This window comes from Phycodurus eques, chromosome 5, assembly GCF_024500275.1.
Source record: "Phycodurus eques isolate BA_2022a chromosome 5, UOR_Pequ_1.1, whole genome shotgun sequence".
Taxonomy (NCBI): Eukaryota; Metazoa; Chordata; class Actinopteri; order Syngnathiformes; family Syngnathidae; genus Phycodurus; species Phycodurus eques.
In genome coordinates, this window is record NC_084529.1 from 12,344,953 (window position 1) to 12,364,664 (window position 19,712).

At 43.9% G+C, this 19,712-nt stretch overlaps 1 protein-coding gene across 4 annotated transcripts in view; it reads left to right on the forward strand.

The window, feature by feature from the left end:
* itpr2 (inositol 1,4,5-trisphosphate receptor, type 2) overlaps positions 1–19,712 on the forward strand; it is a 90,676-nt gene that overhangs the window by 48,410 nt on the left and 22,554 nt on the right. For 2 of the 4 annotated variants that reach the window (XM_061677545.1, XM_061677546.1), the window contains exons 38-48: positions 11,963–12,083; positions 12,276–12,463; positions 12,617–12,797; positions 13,350–13,603; positions 13,710–13,910; positions 14,845–14,955; positions 15,125–15,220; positions 15,314–15,433; positions 16,766–16,900; positions 16,982–17,174; positions 17,691–17,807. In XM_061677545.1, coding sequence (XP_061533529.1) covers positions 11,963–12,083; positions 12,276–12,463; positions 12,617–12,797; positions 13,350–13,603; positions 13,710–13,910; positions 14,845–14,955; positions 15,125–15,220; positions 15,314–15,433; positions 16,766–16,900; positions 16,982–17,174; positions 17,691–17,807 — 1,717 coding nt within the window. Of the gene's footprint in view, positions 1–11,962; positions 12,084–12,275; positions 12,464–12,616; positions 12,798–13,349; positions 13,604–13,709; positions 13,911–14,844; positions 14,956–15,124; positions 15,221–15,313; positions 15,434–16,765; positions 16,901–16,981; positions 17,175–17,690; positions 17,808–19,712 lie in introns of those variants that run through there. The other 2 variants (XM_061677547.1, XM_061677548.1) reach the window with 2 other exon arrangements.

The window sequence follows — 19,712 nt, forward strand, 5'->3', positions numbered from 1 at the left end:
TTGTTTTGCTGTTGTGCCTGTTTTCTGGTTAAGTTTATTTTTATTTTTTATTTATTTATTTTTTCTTTTTTCCCCTGTGCCATGTCAGAGCATCTCGAAAACATTGTAACTGGGCACATGTGAGGATTTTTCATGAGATCCCTGGGTGTGGGCATTTATCAGTTGAGTTGATTCAATCGGAGCACAAGAGCCTTACTTTATGAAATTATGTAAAACAGCCTGTGATTAACATTAAAATAATAAAACAATCATGTTAACATAAAACTACCACTAGCAATCCTAAATTGATGTAAATGAAAATTACTCTTCAACTGGTAATTGGCATAGAATAATTTCTTTCGCTTAAAATCAAACATAATTATTTCGTCATTAGCGATGACCAGGTGATCTTTTGCAGGAATTAAAATAATTCATTTCACCAAATAATAATAATAAAAAAAAAAACTTTGTTCATAGGCACTCTTTGCACATAGGCATTAAAAGACTGAATGCAGGTTCCTCCAACGGTGGCCGGGGCCAGTATGGCACTGTGTCGGGCCACGACGTACCTTATGTATTAGGGCTGCAAGATATTGGGAAAGCATGCCATTTTTGGGAATGATGCAAGAAGGGCTCTGGCTCGGCCATTCAAAAACAGTTACAGAGTTGTTCTGAAGCCACTCCTTCGGTATTTTAGGTATGTGCTTAGGGGTCATTGTCTTTTTTGAAGGTGAACCTTCGGCCCAGTCTGAGGTTCTGAGCACTCTGGAGAAGGTTTTCCAGGATATCCCTGTACTTGGCCGCATTCATCTTTCCTTCGATTGCAACCAGTCGTCCAAAACACACCAACAGCATGATGCTGCCACCACCATGCTTCACTGTTGGGACTGTATTTGACAGGTGATGAGGAGTACCTGGTTTTCGCCACATATACCACTTAGAATTAAGGCCAACAGTTTCTATCTTGGTCTCATCAGACCAGAGAATCTTATTTCTCAACATCTTGTAGTCCTCCATGTTTTTTTTTTTTTTTTTTTATAGCAAACTCCATGCGGGCTTTCATGTGTCTTGCACTGAGGAGAGGCTTCTGTCGGGCCACTCTGCCATAAAGCCCCGACTGGTGGAGGGCTGCAGTGATGGTTGACTTTCTACAAGTTTTTCCCATCTCCCGCCTGCATCTCTGCAGCTCTGCCACAGTGATCTTTGGCTTCTTCCTTACCTCTCTCACCAAGGCTCTTCTCCCCTAATTGCTCAGTTTGGCCGGACGGCCAGCTCTAGGAAGGGTTCTGATCATCCCAAACGTCTTCTGTTTCAGGATTATGAAGGCCACTGTGCTGTTAGGAACCTTAAGTGCAGCAGAATTATTTTTTTTTGTAACCTTGGCCAGACCTGTGCCTTACCACAATTCTGTCTCTGAGCTCTTCAGGCAGTTCCTTTGACCTCATGATTCTCATTTCCTCTGACATGCACTGTGAGCTGTAAGGTCTTATACAGACAGGTGTGTGGCTTTCATAATCAAACACAGGTGGACTCCAATGAAGGTGGAGAACCATTTTAAGGATGATCAGAAGAAATGGATAGCACCCGAGTTAAATATATGAGTATGACAGCAAAGGGTCTGAATACATCTGGCTGTGTGATATTTCAGTTTTTCTTTTTTAATAAATCAGCCAAAATTTCAACAATTAAGTTTTTTTCTGGCAATATAGGATGCTGTGTGTATGTTAATAAGGAAAAAAAATAACTTAAATGATTTTAACAAATGGTTGCAATATAACAAAGAGTGAAAAATTTAAGAGGGTCTGAAAACTTTCCGTACCCACTGTATAAGTATGGACAGTCCAAAATGTCCTCTCCCGAGCACCCGGGGATGACACCACACCTCTGGGCTGCTCCATGTTTTTTAAACCTGTCCTGTTCAGCTGCATGGCCATGCAAAAATGGTGGATCTGTATGCCTTTTGTGCCGGAACAGTTTTGCTGTGCAACAGAGGAGTTTGAGTATTTCAAACTCTGCTTATTCATTTTAATTTTTTTTCTGATGTTTATTGAAAATGCAGCTGGACGGAAAAGGGTTTTAGGGGACAGACAAAGCAACAGAATGGACAAGGAGAATAGGGGTATGAACCACAGTAGAACAATAGTTAAACAGTCTAGATATTTGACCACAAGTAACGTTACAAAAGTCAAATTGTGTTCTTATTTGTGGGAAGGTCACCTGGTGAAGACATGCAACAACTAACCAATACGACAAGATGAGCGAGGACAGAAAAGGACAGGATGTGGAAAATGAGCAAGGCAGTGCGACTGATGAGTGGTGCGGTCAGATGTTTTTATAGTGTCTAAACAACTGTACGAATCTGTGAGTTGATCTCTTAATATAACCGGTGTTATTATTAGTGGTCTCAGCACAAGCAATTAAAGCCTATAGCATGTCTATGGAGCTTATTAGGGAATGAACACCATATCACATGCATGTTAGTTCCGTGTATTATTTGAAATATTATAATTTACCGTAACATCAGTGCTAATCTTATTAACATGTCTAGCTTTTCTTATTACTGTATGTTAGCAATTAGGTTAGCGGACATTCGTAGTTTATTTATTTGTTTTACAGTAAACTACAGCTGCGAATGATAAACAACTTAAAGATATGTTTTGCCTTTGATTTGGAGGATGTTTTTCTGTCTTAAACTATTCACAGTACAATTGTGATTGGTGAAATGATGTGCGCAGTGCATGTTTTCATTTTGCCCAAGACGATGATCAAACAATTTATCATGCAGCCCAATTACAGATGCTGGCAAATTTAATAAATAAGTATGATGCAATCAACACATTCTTTTAAGACAATGGTGCGTCCACCTTGTACAGTCACCCATCCTTCCTGCTTTTCACATCATCTAGCTACGAGCTTTGGCTGGCTAACTAGCTTGGCTAAACACAATGCGGAGTGGCTCCTCTAAGTCACTAATCATCGCCTCCATGGTGGTGAATAAGCTACACTTCTATTTTCCGGACTCGCCCCCTAAAACACCAATAGCTATTCGTATTGACAATGATGAATGACTAGCGAATCACAATCAAATTGTTACTCCTTGCACAACCCCAAATCCAATTAAGTTGGGATGTTGTGTTAAACATCAATAAAAACAGAATACAATGATTTTTAAATCATGTTCAACCCATATTTAATTGAATACACTACAAAGACAAGATATTTAATGTTCAAACTGATAAACTTGATTGTTTTTAGCAAATAATCATTAACTTATTATGGCTGCAACACATTCCGAAAAAGCTGGAACAGGTGGCAAAAAAGACTGAGAAAGTTGAGGAATGCTCATCAAACACCTGTTTGGAACATCCCACAGGTGAATAGGCTAATTGGGAACAGGTGGGTGCCATGATTGGGTATAAAAGGAACTTCCCTGAATTGCTCAGTCATTCACAAGCAAATATGGGGCGAGGTTCACCTCTTGTGAACAAGTGCGTGTGAAAATAGTCGAACAGTTTAAGGAAAATGTTCCTCAATGTACAATTAATATCATAATATCATCAAAAGGTTCAGAGAATCTGGAGAAATCACTGCATGTAAGCGGTAAGACCGAAAACCAACATTGAATTCCCGTGACCTTCGATCCCTCAGGCGGCACTGCATCAAAAACCGATATCAATGTGTAAAGGATATCACCACATGGGATCAGGAACACTTCGGAAAACCAATGTCAGTAAATACGGTTCGGCGCTAGATCCGTAAGTGCTACTTGAAACTCTACTATGGAAAGCAAAAGCCATTTATCAACAACACCCAGAAACGCCGCCGGCTTCTCTAAGATGGATTGATGCAAAGTGGAAAAGTGTTACGTGGTCCACATTTCAAATTGTTTTGGGAAATTGTGGACGTTGTGTCCTCCAGGCCAAAGAAAAAAAGAACCATCCGGATTGTTATGGACGCAAAGTTCAAAAGCCAGCATCTGTGATGGTATGGGGCTGTGTTAGTGCCAATGGCATGGGTAACTTACACATCTGTGAAGGCACCATTAATGCTGAAAGGTACATACAGGTTTTGGAGAAACATATGCTGCCATCCAACGTCTTTTTCATGGATGCCCCTGCTTATTTCAACAAGACAATACCAAACCACATTCCAAACCACACGTTTTACAACAAGAAGAAGAAGAATCACCTTTTATTGTCATGAACATTCATGCATGTACACGAAATTTGTTCTCTGCATTTAACCCATCACAGTGAACACATACACGTTAGTGGAACACACTGGAGCAGGGGCAGCTGAAGCGCCCTGGGAGCATTTCGGGGTATCATTGTCTTGCTCAAGGACACCACAGCCGTGAGTCCGGGGTATGTTGGCGGATGGTCCAGTCGGGGTCTTGAACCTAGGTCCCCCACAGTCTTAACCATTGGGCCACGGCTGCTAAAGCTACTGCCCCCGTGACCCAACCTCGGATAAGTGGTAGAAAATGGATGGATGGATGGCACAGATCTGGCCAAGGTTACAAACAAAATTCTGCTGCACTTCAGGTTCCTAAGAGCACAGTGAGCACACCTCCGTAATCCAGAAATGGAAGACGTTTGGGACGATCAGAACCCTTCCTAGAGCTGGCCGTCCGGCCAAACTGAGCAATTGGGGGTGAAGAGCCTTGGTGATAGAGGTAAAGAAGAACCCAAAGATCACTGTGGCTGAGCTCCAGAGATGCAGTCAGGAGATGGGAGAAAGTTCTAGAAAGTCAACCATCACTGCAGCCCTGCACCAGTTGGGGCTGGTTTATGGCAGAGTGGCCCGATGGAAGCCTCTCCTCAACGCAAGACACATGAAAGCCCGCATGGAGTTTGCTAAAAAAAAATAAAAAATACCTGAATGACTCCAAGATGGTGAGAAATAAGATTCTCTGGTCTGATGAGACCAAGATAGAAATTGTTGGCCTAGATTCTTAGTGGCATGTGTGGAGAAAACCAGGCCCTGCTCATCACCTGTCCAATACAGTCCCAACAGTGAAGCATAGTGGTGGCAGTATCATGCTGTGGGGGTGTTTTTCAGCTGCAGGGACAGGGAGACTGGTTGAAGAAAAGATCTATGCGACCAAGTACATTGATATCCTGGACGAAAACCTTCTCCAGAGTGCTCAGAACCTCAGACTGGGCCGAAGGTTCGCCTTCAAAAAAGACAATGACCCTGAGCACACAGCTAAAATACCAAAGGAATTACTGTATTTGAATGGCCCAGCCAGAGCCCTGACTTAAACCCAATTGAGCATTTCTGGAAAGACCTGAAAATGGCTGCCCACCAATGTTCACCATCCAATCTGACAGAGCAGGAGAGGATCTGCAAGGAGGAATGGCAGAGGATCCCCAAATCCAGGTGTTGAAAAACTTGTTGCATCATTCCCAAAAAGACTCATGGCTGTATTAGCTCAAAAGGGTGCTTCTACTAAATACTGAGCAAAGGGTCTGAATACTTATGGCTGTGTGATATTTCAGCTTTTCGTTTTAAATAAATCTCCACAAATTTCAACAATTCTGTTATCTTTTTTTCTGTCAATATGGGGTTATGTGTGTACATTAATGTGGAAAAAAATTAACTTAAATTATTTTCACAAATGGCTGCAATATAAAAAAAGAGTGAAACATTTAAGGGGGAGTGAATACTTTCTGTACCCACTGTACCTGTACAAGCCCATCTGTGAAATTCAGTGGCTGTAATGCTGGGCTTGTATGATTCCTGGGCTCATAATTTTCATTTATGTGACATAAATTACAATTTAACACAAAATTCTACAGAAACATGTCTGTCAGTTGAAAGAAGGATGCAACCAAACTTATTGGGAGATCATTTATCATGCAGAAAGATTGTGACTCGAAACACACTGCCCAAACAACAAAGCAGTTCTTCAGGGGAAAGAAGTAGAGGATTTTTGTTTAGACTGGCCAAGGTAATCTCTTAAACAAGACTTAAACCTACAGAGAATTTTGCCACCTAAAAGTGGTTTTGGATAAATCCTGGAAAATAATCACAAAAGAAGATACAAAAGTATGTATTTGCAACTAAACATTATTTTTAAAGTTTGCTGTTCCAAAAACAATTCTGACCAATTTTTTTTTTATTTCATTACAAATAATGATATAATGATAAATAAAATAATAATATTTGAGTTGTTTATCAGATGCAGATGTATATACCTGGAAATAGCAGATAAACTGTTGCTCTTGTCTCATATTAATCTTTTAAAGTCAAAACCAAATCGTTTCAGTGTAGAGGAAAAACAAAGGAATTGCCATCACTAATCCAATACTTTTGGAGGGGAGTTTACATGGCTACAACTTGTATTTTCTTCATGAGCAGCCCGGCTTTATCAGTATATCTGCCAAAGGTAGGGATTTGCGGAGAACTAAATTTTGTTTTCATAATGTGTCTCATGCGGGTAGGCACCACTAGTACCCGTCTGCGTGATTTGGACCTGATTTACTGCATTTGGCTAAGACTGCTCTCTGTGGCCTCAGTTTCGCAGACAACTGACCTTGTCTGACCGTACTGTTGCAAAAGGCGACCTCTTTCACCTTTCCTCCATGCTTCTTTGTCAGGGAAAAATACAGACCGCAGAAATGCAAGGTGGAGTAAAGATGAAAGAAAAGGAGGAGGGGAAAAGTGTGTGTGTGTGTCTGGAAGCCGGAGGTGGGGACCGGCAGCTCTGGACACGAGAGCCGCAGTGTGGCGTGCCGGTGCACATTTTAAAACTCAAACAAAACCTGCACCATACTTGTTTTTGTTTCCTGGTCTACTCTCCTGCAACCTTGCATTCTTTCGTCAGTTAATCTAGCTCTATTTCTGTCATTCCTCTCATGGCTACTACATGTCTGACTGGAGGGTTTCTCGTCAATGCAGCAGTGAGATGAGTCAGACTGGGCAGACTTTCCTCTGCCGCCATCGTCCCTCCCGTCTCGTTTCTCTCTCTGCAGAGCAAGCCAGCAGACTGCAGCACACAAAGGAGAGAAAACGAGCAAAACCCCACAGAGTTTCTTCTCAGTCCTACTTTCCTTTTTCAATTTATACAAAGCTAACATGGGAAGAGTTACGTCAAACGTGATTCGAGCTGCAATAAGTTAGAAACTGTGCTTTGGGATGAGTTTGTAATGTCTGTGTTGTACTTGCACACAGGCTGTGTCTGTGTACTGCTGCATGGAAATGAGGAGGGCTCAGTGGATCATCAACTTTAGTTCAAGAAGGATGTGTGCGCGTTGGTGTTTGTGTGAACATTCAGCCAGACAGTGCAGGCAGACAAGCGTCTCCACTGACTGCAGATGAGATGTTTACTGACACAGAGAGCATCAGCTGCATGTGCACGTCCACTTCTTCTGCTGGACTGAACCTAGCCGACAACATTGGCGAGGCAAGACATTGCCTCATTTGTCTCTGTATATAGTTTAAACCGTTTATGGTATCCTTGACAATGTAGTACAGTATTAGCATTGGACACTGTACACCCAGCCAGTCAATCAATATGTTAACGTGTGACATTTGTCATCTAATCGTCATATTTTTATCTTTAAGTTACTCCTCAAGCCTGAGCAGAAAAGACATTGGCCTCTTGTGTTTCACAATGAAAGAAAATAAAACACCCGAGCCGACTTGCTTTAAGACGACCATCTCACATGCATAGAGCGCATGTAGTGCATTTCTTTGAAACATCCATCCATCCATCCATCCATCCATTTTTCTGCACCGCTTATCCTCACTAGGGTCGCGGGCATGCTGGAGCCTATCCCAGTTATCTTCGGGCGAGAGCCACGTTACACCCTGAACTGGTCGTCAGCCAATCGCAGGGCACAGAGAAAGAAACAACCATTTGCACTCACATAAAATATGAAATATTTCCGACACAAACATTTCATCCAAATTGTAACAAGTAAACAATCAAACGGAATGCATTACATTAAAGTGAAATGGTGGGTATTATAAGATGCACGCATTGTCTACATTACAGTAGTGTTTACTGACCTTAAAACACAAACTGTAGGTTGTAGATAGGTTTACCAATGTTCCGCAAAGCTGTTGTTCCAGATGCCACTGGTTTTGATGCCCTGTTTATTATAGTGTGCCAAAGTCTGACAAGACTGTTGCTAGAGGCAAAACATCAGCCTAACCTCAATTTGGTTGCATGGACAACTGTTGCGTGTTTATAGCTGACCTTAACCATTTGTTTTCTCAATTTAGGAAACTACAACTAAAAATATATATATATAAATAAAGTGAATTATTTTGTCACCAAATAGCCAAATACTTTTCATACATTTGTCGCCACGTTCAAACTGCAGATAGCAGAATTAGCGAATGCTGAACCGCTAGCGACCAGTTCAGGGTGTACCACGCCTCTCGCCCGAAGCACCACGCGACCCTTGTGAGGACAAGAGGTACGGAAGATGATGAATGAACCGCGACAATGCGGTGTACTTCAAGGAAAGAATGGGCAGCATGACAAGTAATGCCATCCAACCATTCATTGTCTTCCGCTTATCTGATGTCGGGTCGCAGGTGCAGCAGCCTCAGCAGGGAAGCCCAGACTTCCTTCTCCCCAGCCACTTCCTCTAGCTCTTCCGAGTGGATCCCGAGGCGTTCCCTGGCAAGGCGAGAGACGTAGTCTCTCCAGCAAGTCCCGGGTCGTCCCCGGGGTCTCGTCCCGGTGGAACGTGCCCGGAACACCTCACCAGGGAGGCGTCCGGGAGGCATCCCGAGCCACCTCATCTGGCTCCTCTCAATGCGGAGGAGCAGCGGCTCTACTCTGAGCCCCTACTGGATGACCGAGCTTCTCACCCTATCTCTAAGGGGGAAACTAATTTTGGCCGCTTGTATCCGGGATCTTGTTCTTTCGGTCATGACCCACAGGTCGTGACCATAGGTGAGGGTAGGAACGTAGATCGACCGGTAAATGGAGAGCTTCGCCTTTTGGCTTAGCTTTCTTTACCACAACGGATCGATACAAAGTCCGCATCACTGCAGACGCTGCACCGATCTGCCTGTTGATCTCCCGTTCCATTCTTCCCTCACTTGTGAAACAAGACCCCAAGATACTTGAACTCCTCCACTTGGGGAAGGGTCTCATCCCCGACCCGGAGAGGGCACTCCACCCTTATCTGACTGAGGACCATGGTCTCAGATTTGGAGGTGCTGATTTTCATCCCAGATGCTTCACACTCTGCTGCGAACCGCTCCAGTGAGTTGGAGATCACGGCTTGATGAAGCCAACAGAACCACATCATCTGCAAAAAGCAGAGATGCAATTCTGAGGCCACCAAACCGGACCCCTCTCGCCCTCGGCTGTGCCTAGAAATTCTGTCCATAAAAGTTATGAACAGAATCGGTGACAAAGGGCAGCCTTGGCGGTGTCCAACCCTCACCGGAAACTAGTCTGAATTACTGCCGGCAATGCGGACCAAATTCGGTCGTACACGGACCGAACAGCCCATATCAGGTGGTTCGGTACCCCGTACTCCCGAAGCACCCCCCACAGGACTCCACGAGGGACACGGTCGAACGCCTTCTCCAAGTCCACAAAACACATGTAGACTGGTGTGTCTGGGTTCTCTGAGGCGGACTCCTGCCACTGAGGAGCTTTTTAACCACCTCGGTGACCTCAACCCCAGAAATAGGAGAGCTCCGAGAACCCAGACTCTGCTTCCTCAAGGTGAGGTGTGTCAGTGGAATTGAGGAGGTCTTCGAAGTATTCTCCCCACCGATTCACAACGTCCCGAGTTGAGGTCAGCAGCGCCCCATCCCCACTATAGACAGTGTTGATGGTGCACTGCTTCCCCCTCCTGAGACGCCGGATGGTGGACCAGAATTTCCTCGAAGCCGCCCGGAAGTCGTTCTCCATGGCCTCACCGAACTCCTCCCACGCCTGGGTTTTTGCTTCAGCGACAACCAAAGCCGCATTCTGCTTGGCCAGCCGGTACCCATCAGCTGCCTCAGGAGTCAGGCCAAAAAGGCCCAATAGAACTCCTTCTTCAGCTTGACGACATCCCTCACTGCTGGTGTCCACCAACAGGTTCGGAGATTGCCGCCACGACAGGCACAGACTACCTTACGGCCACAGCTCCGGTCGGCCGCCTCGGCAATAGAGGCGCAGAACATAGTCCACTCGGACTCAATGTCCCCCACCTCCCCCAGGACGTGGTTGAAGTTCTGCCGGAGGTGGGAGTTTAAACTCCTTCTGACAGGGGATTCTGCCAGACGTTCCCAGCAGGTCTGCCACGTTGTACTGGCATCTTCCCCCACCATCGGAGCCAACTCACCACCAGGTGGTGATCAGTTGACAGCTCCGCCCCTCTCTTCACCCGAGTGTCCAAGACATCCGGCCGCAAGTCCGATGACACGACTATAAAGTCGATCCTCAAACGGCGACCTAGGGTGTCCTGGATGCACATGTGGACACCCCTATGCTTGAACATGGTGTTTGTTATGGACAATCAGTGGTGAGCACAGAAGTCCAATAACAGAACACCATTCTGGTTCTGATCGGGGGGGAGGGGGGCGTTCCTCCCAGTCACGCCCTTCCAGGTCTCACTGTCATTGCCCACGTGAGCATTGAAGTCCCCCAGCAGAACGATGGAGTCCCCAGCGGGAGCACTCTCCAGCACCCCCTCTAAGGACTCCAAAAATCGGTACTCTAAACTGCTGTTTGGTGCATAGGCACAAACAACAGTCAGGACCCGTCCCCCCACCCGAAGGCGGAGTGAGGCTACCCTCTCGTCCACCGGGGTGAACCCCAACGTACAGGCGCCGAGCCGGGGGGGCAATAAGTATACACACAATAAGTATACACAAACCCCCCCTCTCTCTCGAGAGAGAGGACTGGTACCACAGCCCAAGCCGTGTGTGAGGCAAGCATCACTATATCTAGTCGGAACTTCTCAACCTCATACACCAGCTCGGGCTCCTTCCCTGCCACAGAGGTGACATTTCACGTCCCCAGAGCCAGTTTCTGTAGCCGGGGATCGGATCGCCAAGGTGGTGAGCCCATGGGAAGGGAGACCCACGTTACCCTTTCGGGCTGTGTCCGGCCGGGCCCCATGGGTGCAGGCGCTCGCCTTCGAGCCCCACTTCCACGCCTGGCTCCAGAGGGAGGCCCCAGTGACCGGTGTCCGGGCTCGAGAAACCTAGATCCATATATGTTGTTATTCATAGGGATTTTTGGAGCCGTGCTTTTTCTGGTCATTCACCTAGGACCTGTTTGTCATGGGTGACCCTACCAAGGGCGTGAAGCCCCAGACAACTTAGCTCCTAGGATCATTGGGACACACAAACCCCTTCACCACGATATGGTGACGGCTCAAGGAGAGGTGACAAGTAATGACATCATGCAAAGCCCAGTTTGACATGTTATGTGAACTATTACAACCCTTTATAGTAACTTGATTCGTAACTTCAGGTTACATATTTTATTTTTCTGTTTCAAGAGAATATTTCACTATGGTATTATACCCTCTGTCAATTGATATTCACTAATACACTTTACTTACAATTTTATATCTCTAATTTTTTGAGTGTGAGATCACAGCAAGCTTTATTTATGGTTTGGGTTGTTTGAAATGATAAATTGGAACAGAGGTTTGGTCAGAGGTTTGTCCAAATACATGATGCATGCACTCGTTTGCAACAATCTAGTCTAGAGATGTCAGAGGCTAGGATTCATAATTAGAAGAAACATAAATGTATATAGATAGCCCTTTTCTTGTTTTTTTCTGTCATTTTCCTTCCTCAGTGTCTCCTTTTATTTTTTTTTGGGTGCGAGTATAGTTATAGATGCCATAAAGGAAAGAATGCATTTTGGGACTTGAGAGATGACGCACATTTGATAAATTTGATCTTTGGAGTCATTTGTTTCCTCTGACTACACCATTATCACCTAACAGAAAGTACATATGTCAACGAACATAGGGTAAGTTTAACAGTGTTTTTTTCCATTCAGGGAAAGGAATTGAGAGAGATTCTCCTCACACGCTACTTTGGAAATCAAAGACTTATTTCCAAGTCAGAGATTGGGAGTGGAAGCAGCTCACCTGCTTCTTTTGCCAAGCCAACATTCGGAGGTACCTTGTAAAAACTGAAACTAATTCACAAAGCAGACCAAAGACTTTTTGTAATAGACCATCAATGTACATGTTTTCTGTTCAGTTGTTTATATTGTACAGGTGTTCCAATGGTTTTGTCAATATTGTGTGTGCCAACTTAAGCCAAGTGTATCTCTTGACATGAATGTAATGTATAATTGATCTGTGCAGGAGGTTCTCTCACAGCGGACTTTGAAAAGCCACTCAGTAGCATAATGGAGATCCAGTGTCAGCTGGACATTGTTGGGGCATCTGAGCTAGTGATTGACCTCATTGTCACCACTAAGAATGACCAAGTGTTTGAGGAAAGTGTCTTGTTCGGGATTGCCCTTCTCCAAGGTGGAAATACACAGATACAGGTAAGTGGAATAGACTTGCTTAACATTTTTCTCTGCAAGAGTGATAAATAATAATAATAATAAGAAGAAGAAGAAGAATCTTTTATTGTCATGAACATGCATGCATGCACACGAAATAAACTGGTGAAATGAAAGTCTGTCTGCCTTCCCTAGGACTCCTTCTATAACCAATTGTACAAGCAGAAGAAGTCAGAAAGATTCTTTAAGGTTTTCTACGACCGGATGCGTTTGGCCCAGCAGGAGATCCGTGCAACCGTGTCGGTCAACATGTTTGAGCTCAATAGCAGAAAAAGAGATGATGACACTGACTTTAGTAGTGGCGGATTCAGAAAAGGTACAGGCAAGCAATGAAACATTTGGAAGTGTTTGCATGTACTCAACAACTGTGTTATAACATATCATTGTGTATTCAGGAAGAGTGGTAATAAAGGTAAAGGTTGGATTACAAATGGGCTGCAGTAGCTGAAAAGCTTCAGGGTCCTTAAAAAACACTCCCCCAGACTTAAAATCCCCATACTGTATGTGTTGCCCTAAAGCTCAGTTTGTAGCAATGGTGGATAAAACTAAATGTTGCATTTCTGACCTCTCTGTAGAATGTTATCCTCAGTCTGTGCTTTCACATGTCAGAGGTCACATGATTTCCAACCCAGCCTATCAAAAGGCCATTGTATCAAGATTGTGTGCTTTCATGCACCCATGTCAATAGTGGCTCTTTTGTTCACCCCAGAAATTAATCTTTTCTAATGGCTTGAATATGATTGTTTCCACTATTGATCATTAATGTTTTGAATATTTTAAATGCATCCATCCATTTGCAAAGGCTCAATTGTTCCAAAATATCCTTTTGCCCTCCATTGAAACATTACATTTTCATCCATGCTGTAAGGGAAAGACTCAAGACTTCATATGAGGGAGGACATGCGAGGGCAACTTAAAGAGGCTTCGTCTGTGACCTCTAAGGCTTTCTGTGCTTTCCGGAAAGAGCTGGATCCTGACCTTGAAGCCTTGTGCCAGAACAGTGAGGTGAAAGGGGCTGAAGAAGCCTTAGAGGAAACTCGGATGAGCCAGGCCATCACTATTATGAAACCCATCCTACGGTTCCTTCAACTTCTCTGTGAGAACCACAATTATGATTTGCAGGTAGTCTTTTTTTTCTTCCTTTTTTTCTCCCCCCCATTATTGTGAAGTAAGCTTCTACTGTTGAGTTGACTGATGTTTGAGTTTTTTCTGTCTCCTCTGTATGTAGAACTTTTTGCGCTCACAAAACAACAAGACCAACTACAATTTAGTATGTGAGACACTTCAGTTCCTGGACTGTATTTGTGGGAGCACCACGGGAGGCCTTGGGCTGCTTGGCCTTTATATAAATGAGAGCAATGTTGACCTGGTTCGTCAAACTTTGGAAACAATCACAGAGTACTGCCAGGGCCCCTGCCACGAAAACCAGGTGATTCTCCACATATGTGGTACGCAGGCTCCCTCTAGCGGTACATGAAGGAATCACTGCCCAAGTCCAGTTCAGTTGTATTTCACTTTTTCAGTACATTATGCTTTTAATCTTTAAAAACTGTTTAATTTGAAAACTTGTATTTAGATATAATTTTTAGTTAACTTTTATGTGCAATACTTTTGATTTGAATTATAAGTACATTTCCCCCCTATATTTAAGCAGTGTTAACAAAAAAAACAGTGCATAACGTTACAGTGGCTTACAATTATATTAAGTATAATCTTAAGAAATAAAACCCTTGTCTCATTTTTTATGAACACTTAGGTCTACTACACTATTACCTTATTAAAATATTCGTCATGATGGTTGTACTTGGAGAGCTATGCATTTGTTTTAGGTGGTACTTGGTGTAAAAGGTTGGTTGAGAATTGCCTGATTTAGTTCTTGTTTTTCTAAAGAAATTATCAATTTTAGGAGATTTGTAAATATTTACATGGAGTGACAGTAAACAAATATGAAGAACAAACCAAAAAACATGTGTGACTGATGAGAGATAAAATGCTAATAAAGGAAGTTACCTTAATTGTATAATTATATCAAATTATATACAGATGATCATGCATCCCAACATGCCTATCAATGCCCAAATACAATGCGAATATGCTTGCTATGGGCTGTACGCAGCATAGGTGATTTATCTAAAGTAATAGCTTATCATCCCTTTGATTGGGTTTAATCCATGGAGATGCTGTTACACATCATTACAATGATCTGATTACAGCTTGCGGTTAAAGTCTGGAAATTGACAGAGTGTGTGGTTGTAATGTTTATGACTAATTTTCATTCTTTTCAGTATGATTTTTCAAAATCAATTTCAATCTGTTTTCTAATAAGTGCCGAGCCTTATTGTGTTCACTTCTTACTTCTCCAGACATGTATAGCCAGACATGAGTCAAATGGTATTGACATCATTATAGCGCTGATTGTAAACCCCATCAACCCCCTGGGGAAGAACCGCATGGACCTGGTGCTTGAGCTCAAGGTGAGGTTACACAAGACATTACCCAATATAGAAAACTGTTTATTTACTGAGCTTATACAGCTTTCTCATTTACTGTATATTTGCTGAGTTTAGTGTATATTGATGTCAAATAAAAGTGGTGGATGAGGATTAAGGCTGAGTATATCGGTGAATTAAAAATATTTTCTAGAATAATGCATCCAAGCTCCTGCTGGCTATTATGGAGAGCCGTCATGACAGTGAGAACGCGGAGAAAATTCTCTTCAAGATGAGACCTGTTGAGCTTGTAAGTGTCCATCCTATTTGTATGTGTTGTTGTGCTTGTATATTGCACATTGGTGGATGCCATTTTGAAATCTGACCAATTGTTGTGTCTCAGGTGTATGTCATGAAAGAGGCCTATGCCCAGGCTCTGGAAAGTGAAGAGGATGAGGACAGTGCTCTTGACCACATCAAGCCACTGGATGTTGGTCATAACATTTACATACTGGCCCACCAGGTTAGTAACGAGTTGTGCGATGTTCAGTGCTGGTGTGTGTGTGTATATTTTTGTATGTTCTGTGTGCAGTTCAAGTCAAATTTTTGTGTGATTTGAGTGTGTCAAGAAATATTTGCATGTGTCCACTGTTCAATCATTTCAAGACAGCGAAGAAATGCTCTTTTGTGCATTGTTTGTTTAAATGTTGTCTTGTCTGCTGTTAGCTAGAGAAAGCAGGCTGTGTCAAGCAGGCCTTAACCTTTGCGTCTTTAATAGTGTCAGACAGTATTTTGTCCAACCCACCTGGCTTAGTTAATTATAACAGAAAAAAGTAAGCTTCTGAGACCTTTGTGGGTCACTGATGATGTAGTGGTCCACTCGCTTGACTTCTGGGAAGAAAGTCTGGGTTTAGTTCCCACTCAGTGATTGTGTGAATCCCAGTCTGAGCAGTTGTCTGTCTCTAAATGTGCTTTCTGTCTGAAGTCAGTGAGAATAGGCTTCAGCTTCCTGCAGTCATGCACAGGACGGCATCGAAAATTGATGGATGAATGGAACATTTGAAATCAAGTGTCCACTTGAGTATATTATTTCTCCTCATGGCTACAGAGAGAGGGCATGTCTTTACGAATTGCCACAATTATTGAAATAAGTCAACAAAAGCATAACTGGGAAGGTAAAAAAAAAAAATGCACATTTTTTTATATGTGCTTGGTTTTGACTCACGCATACGAACGGTTCATACAGTATTTGCTTTCAATTTCAGAGTGATACACATTTATTGCAAAATTCCTCATTTAAATGAAATGCGCCAGCACGGCGGAGGCTGGTTAGCACATCTGCCTCACACTTCTGGGGACCGGGGTTCAAATCCCGGCCCCGCCTGTGTGGAGTTTGCATGTTCTCCCCGTGCCTGGGTGGGTTTTCTCCAGGCACTCTGGTTTGGTAGGTTGATTGGTACTCTAAATTGCCCGTAGGTGTGAATGTGGGTGCGAATGGTTGTTTGTTTTTATGTGCCCTGCGATTGGGTGGCGACCGGTTCAGGGTGTACCCCACCTTCCGCCCGAAGATAGTTGGGATAGGCTCCAGCAGCCTACGACCCTGGTGAGGATAAGCGGTAAAGAAAATGGATGGATGGATGGATGGATAAATGAAATGCAAAAACACTAATTTGTTGTTATTGTTTATGTAATAGTAGACAAAGATGATAACAATTGACAGAATGCTTTATATATATCAAAGTGGAAGTTGTAATGTCCTGTTTGATGGCTGATAATTCTCAATTAGTCACTAATAGACAGTGTTTAATTCCCGCACAAATTGAAAGCCATTTTATTTTTTCTTTCCTCTTCCCAGCTGGCTCGACATAATAAGATCCTGCAGCAGAGTCTGAGGCCAGGGTTGAGTTTCGTGACTGGATCAAGCTTGGACCCTGACAATGAAAAGGATGATGCCCTCCAATACTATGCCAATCACACAGCTCAGATTGAGGTAAGAATTTGGTGTTATTTATGTTCAGTTTTCTTCTCTGAATGTATCAAATCAAATCATAAGAGACATTGCATTTGCCAGATTGTGCGTCATGACCGTACCATGGAGCAAATTGTATTTCCAGTCCCCAACATCTGTGAGTACCTTACCCAGGAGTCGAAAATGCGTGTTTTCACCACCACTGAGCGAGATGACCAGGGCAGCAAGGTTAATGACTTCTTTCAGCAGTTTGACAACCTCTACAATGAGATGAGTTGGCAGAAGAAAATCCGAAGTGAGTCTTTGCATTTTGCAACACTGTGAAAAATAACAACGGTGATGGTAGCATAGTCTTAGTCACTTATTTCAAGAATTGTTGTTTTGCATTGTGCACCTTTCTTGTGTTTTTTTCCATCTTCTGTTACTCCGTTTGTTAGTTAGCACAGAGACATAAGACATTATGACCTGACCAGTGTTATCCTTTTGAGTTCTACACGTCAGGATCAGGATTAACTTTGCTGTGCCCTCTGGGAAATTTTTTATATGGTACCATTGAGGGTTAGTGACAAACCGCAAAAATACATTAATGAGATGCAAGAAGTGAGTAGACAGACAGGTCGGTACCATTTTTATTCCTGGGTCTGGGGTAAAATTTCATTGGTACTGAAAACAAAAAGTGAAAATGTATTCCATTGAATAAAGTATCCACACCTTTATCAAGATTCTCACCAAAACTTCTGCTAACTAATAGACCAACTAACAAATGTCAATCAAGCTATACCCCTTGCATTTCGCTTCCTTTTTTATGTAGAAAATAAGGCCTTGTTCTGGTTTTCACGCCACATCTCTCATTGGGGGAGTATCTCCTTCTATCTGGCCTGCCTGCTCAACATCTGTGTGGCTGTATTCTACCCATATGGAGATGAAGGTGAGAAATTGATATCTGATATGTAGCTGTTTCTCTTTCATAATATTGCATTGTCTTAAATTGGATGTCTAAAATTAGATACAGTCTGGTTAATTTTTATGAACAAAATGTGGGTCAATTCTGGTCATGTCTTTAGGGTCAAGGAATTCTACCTTTATAATGATGATCTTTCTCATCAACATGATACAGAAGTTATATTACGAGGGGCGGTCAAAAAGTATCCATCTGTCCATCCGTCCATTTTTTTCATCTTATCCAAGGTCGGGTTGCGGGGGCACCAGCTTAAGCTGGGATGCCCAGCCTTCCCTCTCATGAGCCACTTCATCCAGCTCTTCTGGGGGGATCCCAAGGCGTTCCCAGGCCAACCGAGAGACGTAGTCTCCCCAGTGCATCCTGGGTCGTCCCCAGGGCCACCTCCCGGTGGGACAGGCCCGGAATACCTCACCAAGGAGGCGTCCAGGTGGCATCGTAATCGGATGCCTCAGCCACCTCATCTAGCTCCTCTCGTACTCGGAGGAGCAGCAGCTTAACTCTGATCCCCTCCCGGATGACTGAGCTTCTCACCCTAACTCTAAGGTAGAGGGACGCCCAGCGAAGGAAACTCATTTCGGCCGCTTGTATCCGCGATCTTGTTCTTTCAATCATGACCCACACCTCGGTGAGGGTAGGAACATAGATCGATCAGTAAATTGAGAACTTCACCTTTCGGATCAGCTCCTTCTTTACTATGACAGACTGATACAAAGTCTGCATCACTGCAGATGCTGCTCCGATCCGCCTGTCGAGACGTAATGCTGACGTCACCAATCCAGACTCCCTCAACGCCTTGGCTGCACCTAGAAATTCTGTCCATTGAGGTAATGAACAGAATCGGTGACAAAAGGCAGCATTGGTGGAGTCAAACTCTCACTAGAAATGAATCCGACTTACTGCCGACAATGCGGACCAAACTCTGACAATACGGGGTGTGTCATACAGTGATCGAGCAGCCCTTATCAGGGGTCCGGTACGCCATACTCCCAGGACATCCTCGACAGGACTCCCTGAGGGACACAGTCAAACGCCTTTTCCAAGTCCACAAAACGTATGTAGACTGGTAGGGCAAACTCCCATGCACCCTCCAGTACCCTATTGAGGGTGTAGAGCTGGTCCCCCCCATTCCATAGCTAAGACAAAAAGCACACTGTTTCTCCTGAATCTGAGATTCGACTTCCTGATAGACCCACTTCTCCAGCACCCCCCAATAGACCTTGCCAGGGAGACTGAGGAGTGTGATCCCCCTGTATTTGGAACTCACCCTCCGGTCCCCCTTTTTAAAAATGGGGAACACCACCCCGTTCTGCCAATCCAGAGGCACTGTCCCCGATGTCCATGTGTTTTTAACCACCTCGGTGACCTCAACCTCAGAGTTAAGAGAGCCCACCTCAGACTCCCCAGACTCTGCTTTCTCATAGAAAGGCATGTTTGTAGAATTGAGGTATTTGAAGTATTCGGCCCACTGACTCACAACGTCCCGAGTTGAGGTCAGCAGCACCCCATCCCCACTATACACAGTGTTAATGGGGCACTGCTTCCCCCTCTTGAAACGCCGGATTGTGGACCAGAATTTCCTCGAAAGCTGTCTGGGTGTCGCTCTCCATGGCCTCACCAAACTCCTCCCAGTTTTTGCATCAGCAACCACCAGGCGCTCGCCATTAAGCCCCACCTACAGGCCTGGCTCCAGAGGAGCCTCCTGTGACCCGTGTCCGGGCGAGTGAAACGAGGTCCAAATGTTTTTCTCTCAAGGGGTTCTTTGAGCCATCCTTTGTCTGGTCCCTCACCAAGGTCCTGTTTGTCATGGGCATAAAGCAACTTGGTCCCACTTCTGGGACACACACAGCCCTCCACCATAATAAGGTGATGGCT